Consider the following 16,279-nt stretch of genomic DNA (forward strand, 5'->3'; position numbering starts at 1 on the left):
TATTGTCCCTTAATGCCGATATGAACTGACGCCGTTATCTATGTACTTATAAGGTAATCAGCTAACTTAGCCAGTTATTTTTATCATTGCCGTTTATTCGATTAAAATGTCTAAATATTAGTGAGAAGAAGAAAAATAAAAAAACTTTTAGATATCAATTTGCATATGCGACGGACATCGGTTGCTCGCTCCTTTGAAGGTATCTTGAGTAAATCGGCTTTATATTTAACAAAGCACAAAAGACGCGACCTGTTTTACAGAATACGGAAGTTTGTTGTCTTCAGGAATTGTATCTGCAGGTCGGTAGATCTCCAAAAACAGGAATTGGGACACCTCTGTGTCAGAAATCGCCCCCTATCCCCTTAACTAGAGCACTATTTGAAGGGACAGCCATTTGTAGTGGTGTCCAAAACCATACATTATCAAGTGCACTCATTCAATCCCACAATGCACTGCATTAACAAGTGTACAACCGATGTACGCTCAACGTCTATAGAATACCCATAATACACCGTGAGGGTTGTGCCGAATTAATTCCTCTGTCTGAACAGAAGATGGAGCACGATTAATTGAGATTAGGCTAGGCCGTAGACAGCGCGGCAGCTAAATAGGTTTTTAAAATGGAGCTTTCTTAATGTAGAAAGCAACAGAAGTTTCCAATTTAATAAGGTGTGACATAGCAGTTAAGTGATCAAATAATCTCAAACAATCACAGAGATGGATGTGTCTCACGCAGCTCTGTGCCCAGTGTCATGGAGTGTGTGCTTTGAGAAGTGCTGACAATAGGTGATTTTTCACCCAGACGGCCAGCAGGAGATCTGCGGTAATTAAGGTTCTGTAATGCACCTTGAAAGAGAATGAGTGCCATGCTAGCAGGCAGCCATTACTAAAGCTTTTCACAATCCATGTCAAGGGCTGCTCACACTCTCTTTTTCTCTGGGTCGGACAAAAAGCTCGTTTTCACGTTAAGTAGTAAACATAGAAAAACTGTGCTTTCACTCAGCCTCACACAAAATCAGCACATTGGATCAAATTCAACAATTTCGACTTCAAAAGGAAGATTGATGGTGTGACTGGAACTTTTAATGGTTTGTTTTCAGTTAACAGCTTCCTTTAAAGCTGTCATGAGTAGGTAGGTATATTTAATCAAGCCAAATGTAAATCTCAGGGCTGAGACCCAATTCGCATACTATCCCTTCTGCAATGTCCTCCTTGAATTTTCATCCTGATTTATGCTGGTTTTGATGCTGGTGCACTTTAATGTACTTTTAAATTGAAATTACTGGCTGCATAGGAGGTCCAAAAGTCTGAAACCACATGGAAAATCTGTGATTCAAAATCTCATTTCAACCTGGAAATAACCTGAAAGATATTCTGAAATTCATCTTAATTTTTCAATTGAACGTTTCATTCAAATCGTGATGCTGAAAATATCATTTGTACTGAATTTTTTTGTTGTTGAAAACTACTGCACAACAGAAATAGTTGTCTCAGACCAGCATTATTTTAACTTTATTTATATAATATTTGAATAAATCAACAGGAAAGGAAAACTCAGGAAACAAGATTATACAACCATTTAAAACATTGAAAGGTCAGGACAAAGAACTGAACAAAAGAGGGAGTATATCAGACTAAATTAGGGAACTAATGAGATAATTAAAGCTACACTGTGTAACTTTTTTAGTTTATTCTTAGCTAAAAACACTTAGTTCTTTCAAAAATATATGTGCTCATTAATGTATATTTACTTCTTTCAAGTAATAAAGTATTCTCGTAAGTTTATAATATGCCATTGATAATACATACGGGTAAGGGGTTCAAATGCGGGTCGCCATGTTGCCCCTCCATCTTGAAAGTACATTAGCCAAAGAGGGACATACCCGTAAATTCAAGCTTCGCCTTTCGCGTTTTAACACTCGATGGCACCGTGTCGAATGTGGACGAGGTCGAACTGGAAGCCATGTTAATCTTGGACTAAATCGGCCACCGTAGGACTTAAAACGAAATCGGAATTGAGAGGAACAGAAACTAAAATTCACTGGATGGTCATATACCTTTTCACCACTAGATGGGGGAAAATATCACACAGTGTAGTTTTAATGAACACCAGGTGAACAGAATGAAACAAAGGGTATGTTTACACGACACCGAACAGACGATAACATTGTCAAAACGATCCCCGTTCACACAAATCTGCAAAAATGTAAAAAAAAAACTGTATTATGCATGCCAGGCCAGTAGTGGCGTTGTCACTTTGTCAACAAACAACCCGTGAACACGTAATACGCATGCGTGAACATGTAATATGCATGCGCATGACGTCACGTTTTTTACAGGTTCGCATTTTTGTTGTTTACATGGAGACGGTAAAGGTTGAGTTGAAAACGGTGTCATGTAAACATACCCTAGGTCACTGGAAAACAGAACAGGGGCTGCGTTTACACTGCAAGTCTTAATTTTTTTGGGCCGCCTGTTTACATTCACTTTAGACACGACTGGTCTCCGATATCTGTGTTTACATTAGTTCCCACCCAAAATGATTGTCTGTGGTCGCTTTACTATGCACATGGTAGACCCTCTGGTTTTGAATGGCCGTGCTATTAAAATGATCTGACCGAACGGATATAGACAAGAAAAAGTTGCGGTAATTTTCGTTTGTTATTTTATCTATAGCTCATTAATGAAATAAATTAAAGATAAAGATTTTTTTTTTTATCAATTCGAATGAATAAACGAGAGGGAGAGAGAGAGAGAGAGAGAGAGAGAGAGAGAGAGAGAGACCTAATAGTGAAGCTTGTTGGTTTAATTACAGCAAAGTTATCACCTCATTGCTGATAAATATAAGGTAGCTTTCAGTAGTGAAGCGGTTTTATTTATAAAACTCAAAAAAAAAAGGGCAGATGTAGAATCATTTAAATGTCTTTCCTTTATAAAGTTCCCACCCCAATAAAAAGGCTGTGAGTGAGCACATATAGGCATGTCTGCTTCATAATACACCATTAAAAAGCTATCTTTGTGGGCTATCTTTGTGGGGTAACATGTCGCCCGCACCTTGTGGTGGCTTGGAATTCAATGGGTCGTGTTCAGACATTGGTCGGATCGGATGTTCAGATATTGCATTTATGTATCTGATTTAAAACCACATTTGAAAGTGGCTCAGATCAAATACGAAAAAAAACTGTGTGTAACAAATTTCGATCCGTGTCAGATGCGATTAAAAAATCAGATTTTTTTGTGCCAGTGTAAACGCAGCCTAAAACATACTGACAGAACATAATCCTCACATTTATTACAGTATTTATTAATATTTTGCATTAGCTTTTATTTTGGTGTTTTCCACTTTAATTCCATTTGAATTTTAGTCATTTTGTTATGTGCTTTTGTCATTTTATTGGTTTCAAGTACCGTGATAGGTTGCCACCTGTGCAATAAGTCCATTTGTGAAATGTCCTCACTACTAAATATTCCACGGTCAACTGTTAGTGGTATTATAACAAAGTGGAAGCAATTGGGAACAACAGCAACTCAGCCACAAAGTGGTAGACCACGTAAAACCACAGAGCGGGGTCAGCGCATGCTGAGGCGCACAATGCGCAGAAGTCACCAACTTTCTGCAGAGTCAACAGTTACAGACCTCCAAACTTCATGTGGCCTTCAGATTAGCTCAAGAACAGTGCGTAGAGAGCTTCATGGAATGGGTTTCCATGTCCGAGCAGCTGCATCCAAGCCTTACATCACCAAGTGCAATGCAAAGAGTCGGATGCAGTGGGGTAAAGCACGCCGCCACTGGACTCTAGAGCAGTGGAGACGTGTTCTCTGGAGGGATGAATCACGCTTCTCTGTCTGGTAATCCGATGAACGAGTCTGGGTTTGGAGGTTGCCAGGAGAACGGTACTTGCCTGACTGTATTGTGCCAAGTGTAAAGTTTGGTGGAGGGGGGATTATGGTGTGGGGTTGGGGTTTGGGCTTGGGCTTGGCCCCTTGGTTCCAGTGACAGGAACTCTTAATGCTTCAGCATACCAAGACATTTAGGAAAATTTCATGTTCCCAAATTTTTTCAATTATCGAAAAAAAATTTAGTTACCAATAACAACACTGTCTTAGACTATTTACTATTGGAAGCACAGTATGTATTTTCTACATAGTAATTAATTGTGATTAACACGACTTGGCAAAAATGCTGGTGCTTACCGGCGTATTCAGGGTCCACATGAGGAGGATAGAAACGGAAGTTGATGAAGAAGGGAATAGGCACACCGAATTTGAACCACTCCACCACATAGGGAGTCTGCTGGCCGTTTAGGGGGTGGCTCACGTCACATCCCAAAACAACGCTCTCTCCTGCACGGGCCGTCACAAACTGGGGCTCCTCTCTCACTCCGTAGGCACCTGGACACAAAAAACACACACATTCATTCAGCACAGTAAGCAAGCGAGTAAATAATTCAGATTTAAGTGCATGTTTGCTCTATTTGTTGCTAAAAACTATACCCAAAGTGAGGTGTCAAGCAGCTCTTTGTTCTATTAAGCAAACATTTCTTGTGAAGGCTTGGATAGTTTCCCAAACGCTGGACTTGTGAAAGTTCTCAGGTAATTATTAGTTAAAAGGAACGGCCAAGCACATAATGAGATGACAAGAGGCTTATCCACGCACCTCATTGATCTCAGCTAATTCACACTTGGATGGGTTTTACAATAGAGGGGCCAGAGTTTTAGCAATCAATGCACAAGCACGTCACATGCCTATGGGTGACCTATCGGAACGCTAAAGGTCATTGTACCTGCCTCAGCAGAAAATATATTGGGGGAATGGATTTTCTACAGCTAGCTCCACCACAGTCATTGAGCACTCTCTCCTCTATCAGAGTTAGCATGGCTTCAGTGCCTCAATGAAGGAGAAAATCACCTCCGGGATCAAAGGACCTGCTGACGGTGCATTCTCCACCGTGGAGACACTGTATGGAAAACTAAGTGATTCAGTAACAGTAAAATGTAAGAAAAAGTAGGTTACAAAAACACAGCTCTCTGACTTTCAGAACATGCTTTAACTACATACTGAATAACCAGTCAGCAACCAATTTGGCTTTCCCATGTAGTACTCCTAACATAGTGACAATTCTCACCATGGTTCATTTAAAGTTGAACCCGACTAAATTAATGTCTTGTGATCGCACTTACACTACCTTTCAAAATATGTGACCCTGGACCACAAAACCAGTCATATGTCGCGCAGGTATATTTGGTTACGTGAACTAATAATGAACTGTACTTATAAAGCATTTATTTATCTTTGTTAATGTTAATTTCAACATTTGCTAATGCATTATTAAAATCTTGTTAACATTAGTTAATGCACTGTAAACTAACATGAACAAACCATGAACAGCTGTATTTTTATTAACTAACCTTAACAAAGATTAACTAATTCTGAAGAGAGGTGTTGTTCATGGTTAGTTCATGTTAACTAATGCATTAACTAATATTAACTAAAACCTTATTGCAAAATGTTACCATTTTTCTTTTATGTCAAAACTCATTAGGAAATTAAGTAAAGACCATGTTCCATGAAGATATTTTGCACATTTCCTACCATGAATATATCAAAAATGTATTATTAGTAGTAATATGCATTGCTAAGGACTTAATTTGCACAATTTTAAAGGCAATATTTTTTTATATTTTGATTTTTTTGCACCCTCAGATTCCAGATTTTCAAATAATTGTATCTCGGCCAAATATTGTCCTATCCTAACAAACCATACATCAATGGAAAGCTTATTTATTTGTTTATATATATTTATTTGATAAATTTGACCCATATCACTGGTTTTGTGGTCCAGGGTCACATATTAGAGTTTTTAATGATTTGATTTAAAGATATTAATACTTTTATTCAGCAAGGATGCATTACATTGATCTCAAGTGACAGTAAAGACATGTATACCATTACAAAAAAAGGATTTTGAATTTTATACTCATTAAAGAATCCTGAAGTAAATGTATTACAAAAATATTAAGCAGCACGATTGTTTTCAACATTGATAATAATAAGCAAATCCAGCAAATCAGCATATTAGGATCACGTGACACTGAAGACTGGAGTAATAATGCTGAAAATTCATGAATAAATTGCATTTTAAAATACATCCAAAATATTTTTAAATAGAAGAGTTATTTTTAATACTTCACAATCTAGCTGTTTTGGTAACACTTTAGTATGGGGAACACATATTCACTATTAACAATGACTTTTGCCTCAATAAACTAGTTAGTAAGGGTTAGTAAGTAACTCAATAGTTAGTAAGGTCGTTTTTGAAGCGTTTAAGTTTAGGCATTGGGTAGGATTAAGGGATGTAGAATATGGTCATGCAGAATAAGGCATTAATATGTGCTTTATAAGTACTAATAAACAGACAGCAGGCTATCCTAGTAATATGCATGATAATAAGCAACTAGTTAATGGCGAGAATTGAACCCTAAAATAAAGTGTTACGGCTGTTTTTACTGTATTTTGATCATATTTTGCTGAGCATTAGAGTCAGCTTTCAAACACACCCCAAACTTCTTTATCTGAAAGCATATAATAACTCTTCATTTCACCTTTAGAAATTAGTGGGTAACAAAACCAACTGTTGTCCCCAACAATGAACTACACCTCCAGTATGATGCATTGTTGACTGTATCGAACCGAGCAAAACGTTAAAATAATTAAATCCACTAACTCCTGACACTGATTTGTGAGCCGTTCATTCATGAATCAAACTACACTTGTGCGTACATTATATACAATCAGCACGGGCAAAGAAAGATGTGTTGCCCAATTACTTTGTGTTATTTCACATTGTCCAATCATCTGTAAAAGCAGGGATTCGGTATTCAGTCAAAAACAGCACACTATTTGATGTTCGGTCCACATCGGCAGAAAAAATGCAGATGTTCCAAAACTGTATATATGCAACTAAACTTGTTTAAATCACCAATTTCCAGTATTTAAATCCAATGTTTTCAACCAAACTCATATGAAACAGTGATTTTGTTTACCAGTTAAATCAGCTTTATCCAGTGGAAGAGTTAATCCACTTTATTTGATTTAGCTCACACAGCTTTCAGACTGAAACAGTGCAGATTTAATCAAATTACCCCTAAAGTAGAGCTGGACCCTCCAGTCACGGACCTGGGCCCTGGAATCCGCTCTACTATTGCGAGTGCATAAGATTGCAAAGCGCCACAAAGAGAGAAGCTTAGCTTTAATGAGAGACCAACATACCCATAAACTCACTACAATCTGCACATGACCAGCCCAGGGCAGGTTCACAAAGAGCATTTCAGCAAGCCATAAATTTGGGTCAGGGAGTCCCACGTTTAGCCTTGTTAGAATGGCCTAATTGTCATCTTGTAACACTCCTGCCCAGTTAGGACTGGAGTGCACATACTGTAATACAAATGTTGCGGGAGTTGAGTATTGCACATTGGAATCTCACATAATTAACACTTCACATAGTCTGCTAATTTGCAATATAGCTATATTTAGACAGCTTATTTTTATAGACACTATAATAATACTTTTTGAACAGTTTATCCCCCCCACCCACCCCCAGAAAAGCCACTTGTAATGGTAGACTCGATCCTTTGAATCAGAATTAGAAAACTTTTCTACTTTTATTCTTAGTGTTATAAATATTTATCAAATCCCACTCATTACCTCACCGCGGGGCACCAGTCTTACATGTGTATTCTACAGATAATTTGAAAGCATCAGTGGGAAAGATAACATGAAAAATGTAAGGGCAGAAACCAATAACAATGGTGATTAGGCATGTGCCGGTATCAAATTTTCATGTTGCGATTAATTGCTGAAGCTTTTATCACGGTATACGGTATTATCACGATATTGAAATAAGTTGCAAAAAAAGTGTTGTCATACTATAACAGGTTAAATCACTTTCTTATAACAAAAGAACCAAACATTTAAATACAATAAAGCAACAATAGGTATGCTGAAATGTACATTTAACTAAGATTAATACATGCTTTATAAGTATTTTTCATTGTCAGTTTGTTCATGAAGGAACTAATGTTAAATACTGGAGCCTTGTAAAGTGTGTGATTGAACAACAGTCAGAACATATTCAAACAATATCTAGGGCATGTAATTTAGTCCAGATTAAAATATAAAATGCAAGTTTGAAAATGAATACCCTTAAGTCTTATTATGTATTAGGTTATGTGATTATTGGGGAAACGGCTGCATTTCTGCTGTTCCGTCAGCGCCCTCTGCTGTCGAAAAATGAATGTGCACTTCAGCGTGTCTCCTCATTCCGCCATGTGCTCGGCTCATGCAAGGTCTATTTACATCAGTGAGCATTTCTCTTTGACGTGTTTTTCATTTTAAATGGTTGATGGGTAAAGTATTCTTAAAATTCATTCTAAAAATCTGAATAATTCGTAATAAATAATTATTCACGGTATTTTGAAGTGCCCACGATAACAATATTGTGCATGTTCATTATTGCGGTATATAGTATTACCGTTTACCGGCACATGTCTAATGGTGATATATTGTATTTCTATTTAACAAGAGCAGCTAGCAGTAATATTACATCCAAAGTGCACATTCACCAATAGATCACCATAATTCACAAATGTCCAGACTCAACAGTTAATTTGCTCTCTTGAAACGGAATCTTAGTTTCTACATTTTTAACAGTGTATTTGTAAACTATGGCAACCATGCATGACTCCTCACAACTATGATTATAGAACTATGGTTCCAGGCATATGTGACCCTGGACCAGGGGCGCAGCTAAGGGGGGGAAAGTTAGGACGATTCTAAGGGCCCACACACTTTTGGGGCCCCCTGAGATGATCTTGGACAGCTAGGTTGGTGTGGTAGAGGGCCCAACATCAAATTTTTTCATAGGGCCCAAAATTGCTAGCGGCGCCCCTGCCCTGGACCACAAAACCAGTCATAAGTCGCACGGGTATATATTTTTTGGCTAGCCTAGAATTCTAGACGCACCCTGGCGGCAGCAAAACTAATTTGCAGGCAGGGTAGTGGGCGGGCTTAACATAACTGCGTGCTACTTGTAAACAAAGAAGCTGGTGAACAGCTGTCTTTCGAATCGGCTTTGGCCGCAACTCTGGAAGACTTGGAGTTAAGCTTTTTTTTGAGAAAAGAACAAAGAACGGCACTGAAGTCATTCTTAAGAAAGGAAGAAATGTTCAGAGTTTTGCCGACCGGATACGGCAAAAGTTTAATCCATCAACTAGCTCCACTTCACCTTTTTCATTGCTCTGGCTGGTTGTAGCGCTATCCTATTGCGTGCAGAGGGAATTTGAAAGACAACCGTTTATCCCGCCCCTCGGATTGAGCCCTGCCAATGGTGAGGCTTGTCAGGCTATTTTTTGGCAATAGCCAACAATACATTGTATGGCTAAAAATTATAGATTTTTCTTTTGTGTCAAAAATCATTAGGATATTAAGTAAAGATCATGTTCCATGAAGATATTTTGTACATTTCTTACCGTAAATATACATAAAAATGTATTATTAGTAGTAATATGCTTTGTAAATACTTCATTTGGACAACTCTATAGGCAATTTTCCCAATATTTCGATTTTTTTGCACCCTCAGATTTTCAAGAAGTTGTATCTCGGGCAACAAAATTTAACAACAAAAATTAAAGCTACATGATATAAGAAACATGTAAGAAAGAAAATCAATGAGATGTGAAGAGCCACTCCCGTGAAAATTGTCCCACGGAGAGTGCTAACCCAAATGAAAACCTAGAGCACTTAAATACTCTAATCCACAAATTATCAATTAACATGAGGGAGTGACTCAGAAACTCCCACAGTCTGCTATCTATGGGTAAAGACAGCAGCCATATCACCCTGCAGCCCAAGACTGGTTTCCCACTGAAGCTAAGCAGGGCTGAGCCTGGTTAGTACCTGGATGGGAGACCAACTGGGAAAACCAGGTAGCTGCTGGTAGAGGTGTTAGTGAGGCCAGCAGGGGGCGCTCACCCTGTGGTCTGTGTGGGTCCTAACACCCCAGTATAGTGATGGGGACATTATACTGTAACAAGAACCGTCCTTCGGATGAGACGTTAAACCGAGGTCCTGACTCTCTGTGGTCATTAAAAATTCCAGGATGTCCTTCGATAAAGAGTAGTGGTGTAACCCCGGCATCCTGGCCAAATTTGCTCATTGGCCCCTCTCCATCATGGCCTCCTAATCATCCACATATCTACAGATTGGCTTCATCACTCTATCTCCTCTCCACCAATCAGCTGGTGTGTGGTGGGCGTTCTGGCGCAATATGGCTGCCGTCGCATCATCCAGGTGGATGCTGCACATTGGTGGTGGTTGAGGAGATTCCCCCTTAAGCGCTATATAAATGTAAAAAATATAAATGTAACAAATTAAAGAGAACACTCAGGGTCGTAACACACTAACAAACCATACATCGATGGAAAGTTTATTTATTCATCTTTCAGAAGATGTATAAATCTCAATTTAAAAAAAGACTGGTTTTGGGGTTCAGGGTCACATATGGTTTCTGTAAAACTTATTTCTTATGAAAAACAGTAGGCCTAGTCAACACAATTAGAAAATAAAAATACAAAAAAAGAGAAAAATCAACCAAAGCATAATAGAAAAAATAAGTTCTATTCCCATACTCAACAAATATATGTAATAGCCTAAAACAAGTTATTAATACATAATAAATGAGCAATATCACACTCGTAGCCGTGTGATATGGCTGTATATCAGCACGGCTGTGATTCGGCTGTAGGTAGTCACAGTGTGCTGATATACAGCCATATCACACGGCTACGAGTGTGATATTGCATTTATACAAGTTTGACAGCACAAGTGAGTAAATAATAAGAAACAACAACGGAGTGTCTTTAAAATCCCTCTTTTGTGCAGACCTTTCTTCAGCCACGGATTCAAATCTCAAGTATGAGTCACATATTTGAGGTCTAAATAACTACATTCTCGCTTAAAAAACTTTTAAAACTACATTCCATGACACAATAACAGTAGTATTTGTAAAATGATGGCCGTCTGCTTGTCCGCCATGATACTCTCTGTGAGAAATGTTGCAAGTGGAGTGATACCAACTGTGAAACGGTTAGAATGCTGTTATGCATAGAAATTCAGAATTCTTTCCAAGGTAATTACTACATGATATGGATGCAACATTTGTATTGGCACCATTGCGACTTAGAATTTAGCAGGATTTTGAAAATATTACGATGAATCAAACCATTTATAATCAGGTTTCATGATTATGATTGCATCATTTAGTAAAAAAATCCCTAACCCCAATAAATCAAACAAGAATTTTATGTCGAATGCCATAGCAATTTTTACACCCTACTGTATGGAATACACATTATAGGCTATGGTTTGGTAAGAAATCTCCAGTTATGTAGCTCAATGAAGGGCTTAAAACAGCCTGCAAATGACTGTATGGCAGGCAGGAAACATGAGGATTAAAGGTGCTGGACCCTAGTATCAGCTCAACTCATGTGACCACTCACCCCTTAATCCACTTGTGTCTGCTTTCACTCCCAAAGGCACAACAAAGACACATGACTCTTTCAGCGCATATAAACACACCCATCACTCACACCACACATTTACACTGCATTATATGGGCCCTTGGTGATCTGAACGGAGCGGATATTTGTGTTATATATCAGTGGTTGAGCTCTTAACGCAACTGTTATGTTTCAGAGAACCTTTAAAAAAGAAAATGAAATAAATTATATTATATATAATATTACAACTGGAACTTACATGTTTACTTCAATGAGACCTGCACTGCTCTGGTGAAGAGAATCATCAAGGTTAACATGCCACCCATTTCGATACTCCCTTTTTGAGGTCATATTAAGGGGAAGAGCAGCATGACCTGGTCAGTTTATCACAGGGATGGGGAGCTTCCTCTATTAAAGGGGTCATGAACTGAGAAATCAAATTTTCTACTTTACTTTTGACATATAAGAGGTCATCATACTCTCATACTCCTTCATAAAACTTCCTTGTTAGTCCAAAAATAGCTTTTATTGATACCATGCCCAGATAACGACTCATTGTGGAATGTGCCTATCAATGAGGTGAAAGACCGCCTCTGCAGAAGAAAATCAACGCCTACTTCATCATTGCAACTTTGGCCCCGCCCACTGGTGTGTTAGTGAGATGACGAGGACAGAAGAGCAATACAGGATGGACAACAAATAACATTACCTTCCAAAGGATCCTAATGCTTGGAATGTGCTTATTTATTTTCAACAATGTGAATGTCTCAGTTGAGCATTATTTATTTGTATGCAGTACATTTCACTGTGAATTCTGTGGTAAATCAGTCACAATTTCAGCACAGGCTTTGCAAACAGACTTTTATAATATGGACCCGACAGTAATGCCACAACATGTAAGTTACTGTGTTAATTCCAATGCCTGATTTGTGATCAGTGGTTTCTGATATGTAATGATTCATGTCAATTTAGATGTTCATTGTCTACGTGTCAATAAATCAAACCAGTGACTAAATGGTCAACTTCACATTGTGTCTCTTAGTAGGATGAAAATAATCTATTTAAACTTAGATCAAATTATAAGCGATGAAAGAACGTTCCCTTAAGATGGCTGGAGCTGTCAATCAAACAGCGCAAGTTTATCAGTAACTGAGTTCTGAAATCTCGCCAAAACTCGTTACAATAATGTCTGTGATCGGCTACAATGCTCATCACTGCAACCTTTCATGCTATCTGAATTTAATGCCATAGATCTAAATATAATACTATAATCAACACTTTTCACTATTAGTTAACCTTGAGAGCTGTGATAGTAAAAAATGTGCTAAAAGTTTTCGAGAGAGTTTCACATGCAATACTAGCTATTTCATATGCAAAGATGTCAGCCAATCACAGCATGGCGACTACACTGAAGTCTCACAGCAGACACACCCCTTCAAACAGAGCATTCAGATCAGAGGCTAAAATCAGGGTAGCAAAAATGCCTTTTTTTTCTTAATTATGACAATTTTTGATGTAAAAACCATACTAACATTTTAAGTGCACCCCAGGAAACATTACACAACAATAAAACAATGCAGTTCATGACCCCTTTAAAACAGTAGATTAATACTGTCAGTGTGTGTGTCATATGCATATGCTGAGGTGTTCGAAACAAGCGGCAACCTCCCGCAGTTTCTCTTGAAGCCAATACGGAAGTGACTTAAACTGCAATTCATCGACTGGCCACTAGGGACAGGCTCCAGAAAGGAGCAGAATCTCATTGAGCTCCATGTTAAAATGCCCAACTTTACTGCGGAAAAAAACATGTTTACAGCCTGGTACAAATTGTGCTTTTGGTCTATACAGCTAATTTTGCCCTTCATGACAACTGTGAGGGGGGTGATTTTTTTATAACTCATTCGTTTACATTATATAAAGCCTTAAAGTTCTGCATAATTAAGGGCGTGGCCACTTTGAGTGACAGGTGGATAGCCGTTTGTCTGCTGTCTGTTAGTCATCGCGTCACCTCAGCTCCACCCACGTCCCGCCTCTTTGCCCATTTTCTATTATCCGGGAGGGACGCATGATGATGCGCTGCCAAGATGGCAACGGGCAGCTCAACCCTACTTTGCGCTTCAAAACGGCTCTTCAGAATCCTATAGGTGACGTCACAGACACTGCGTCCATATTTTTTTACAGTCTATGGTTTGAACCAAACATCCATATACTTCAAGCTCTCTTCTTGATTTTTTGCTGAGCACAGAAGAGAGTGTGTTGAGATATCCAAATCATTATTTATGCAGACCTTTTTTCTATAAAAAAAAAATATAATAATAATAAAAAAATGAAAAAACATCCACCTAAACAAAATTATTTCCCAGTATAATAGTCTTAACAGGAAATTGAGGATGGAACTCCAGCAGCATCCCTCTAAGGACTCCTATTCAAATGAGGGAATTACTAGTCCCTGGTAAATTATTTATTGTTGAAAAATGCAACATTTGTACAGAAGGCAGTCTAATTACATCAAATATTTACAAGGAAGAATTATGTTGTTTTCAAAGATTTAAAATTAGAAATTTATGGCATTTAGTCTGGCATGTCGGTTTTGTTTGAGGACATTTTTGAGGTCTTTTTCTCTAGCGTTAAAAACAATCTCTAGTGTTAAAGGGTTAGTTCACCCAAAAATGAAAATTCTGTCATTAATTACTTACCCTCATGTCGTTCGACACCCGTCAGACCTCCATTCATCTTCAGAACAGAAATTAAGATATTTTAGTTGAAATCTGATGGCTCTGAAAGGCCTCCATTGGCACAATGGCACGGTTCACTCTCAAGACCCTTAAAAGGTACTAAAGACGTCGTTACAAAGTCCATCTCACTACAGTGGTTCTAAAATAACTTTATAAATCGGCGAGAATAGTTTTTGTGCGCAAAAAAACTCTAAATAACGACTTACATAGTGATGACAATTTTCAAAACAAGGCATCATGAAGCTTCGAAGCGTTATGAATCAATGAGCCGAATGATGATTCGGATCGCGTGTCAAACCGCCAAACTGCTGAAATTTGCAGATTCAAACCGCTGAATCGACTCACTGATTCATAACGCTTCGAAGCTTCATGATGCCTTGTTTTGAAATCATCATCACTATGTAAGTCGTTATTTAGGGTTTTTTTTGCGCACAAAAACTATTCTCGCCGATTTATAAAGTTATTTTAGAACCACTGTAGTGGACTTTGTAATGACGTCTTTAGTACCTTTTAAGGGTCTTGAGAGTGAACCGTGCATTGTGCCAATGGAGGCCTTTCAGAGCCATCAGATTTCAACTAAAATATCTTCATTTCTGTTCCGAAGATGAACGGAGGTCTTACAGGTGTTGAACGACATGAGGGTGAGTAATTAATGACATAATTTTCATTTTTGGGTGAACTAACCCTTTAATTTTGATCAAGAAAACTGGAAAAAAACAAAGACGATTTGTGGTGCAAGTCCCTCAACACCACTTGAGCGTCATCAGGTTCAGTGCTTTAATTTGATTAATTGTCGTAGGAGAAGTAAAAAATTTTATCGCAATGGTCATTAATCGGCTGTCTGTGAACATGTCAAACTAACAAAGACTTTGGATTTTGGCCTAGGATCTAAGGAATCTTTTAGGATTCAAACAATTTGTCTCAGACGGCCAAATGTGGCCAAAATCGTACAGTGTAAACTTTACGGGTTTGGAATGGCATGGGGGTGAGTTAGTAATGACAGAATTTTCATTTTTGGTTGAACTATCCTTTTAAGAAATAATTTGTCACAGCTAATTAAAGCATCTGATCTTATTCACTCAATGCTGGTTCCACAGAAAACATTGATATCAAACATTACAGAATCGTACTATAAACCTCTAAAATTCATGAATGACTCAAAGCGGAGCGCTCAGCAGTGTGACTCCCTCCCTTTCTGAGACACAAACAGCAAACTGGATGGTAACTAAAGCTCAGACAATACCGAACTTAAAAACCCTTTCCACCAGCAGATGGAATTATCCATTATCAGGATGAAAAAACTAATGCCAAAACGCTGGAAGCAGATGACTACATTTGTTTATATTCATCATAATTAGATCCAGTTACACAGATTAAACTAATGGCATAAACTAATACTATATGATAGCAATTACTCGGCACATCAGCAGCAAAAACGTCCATCCCTGGGATCAAGTGTAATCTGTGCGCCAAGAGGCAGCGTTAGTCTCCCTGCCAACAGGGACGCTGGGACACATCATGAATAGGCAATCAAATGGAGAACAGAGCAGAGGTGGGTTCTCAAGGACACTAACCCACTCGGCTGCACAGGCCACTGACAAATCTGTAATTGAATGCCAGCCTGTACATGATGAAGGTCACTTCTCAGAGAGCAATGTGTCAAAGCTGGCCAAAGAAAGCAACACATGGCGTGAGGATGAGTGACCTGGGTAAAAACGTCAGTGCAAGTGAGGATAGCTATACAGTAGAAGAGCAAATTCTTGAATCCATGTTCTTCCAGCATCTACTGGAAAGCATGTTCAGAAGTGTAGAAGCTGTTATAGCAGCAAAATGAGGACTATTTGTGAATCAGGTGACCTCTAAACATTAAAGGGTTAGTTCACCCAAAAATAAAAATTATGTCATTAATTACTCACCCTCATGTCGTTCCAAACCCGTAAGACCTTCGTTCATCTTTGGAACACGAATTAAGATATTTTTGATGAAAT

The 16,279-nt window shown here is 38.3% G+C and overlaps 1 protein-coding gene across 4 annotated transcripts in view; it reads right to left on the reverse strand.

Annotated features, from left to right (window-relative positions):
- The window catches only part of LOC307131121 (protein turtle homolog B-like), a 96,200-nt gene that overhangs the window by 69,872 nt on the left and 10,049 nt on the right, over positions 1-16,279 (reverse strand). For all 4 annotated transcript variants that reach the window (XM_079824607.1, XM_079824609.1, XM_079824608.1 and 1 more), the window contains exon 2: positions 4,195-4,392. In XM_079824607.1, the coding sequence (XP_079680733.1) occupies positions 4,195-4,392 (198 nt within the window). The remainder of the gene's footprint in view (positions 1-4,194; positions 4,393-16,279) is intronic.

Source organism: Gobio gobio (assembly GCF_949357685.1).
Source record: "Gobio gobio genome assembly, chromosome: 8".
Classification (NCBI taxonomy): domain Eukaryota; kingdom Metazoa; phylum Chordata; class Actinopteri; order Cypriniformes; family Gobionidae; genus Gobio; species Gobio gobio.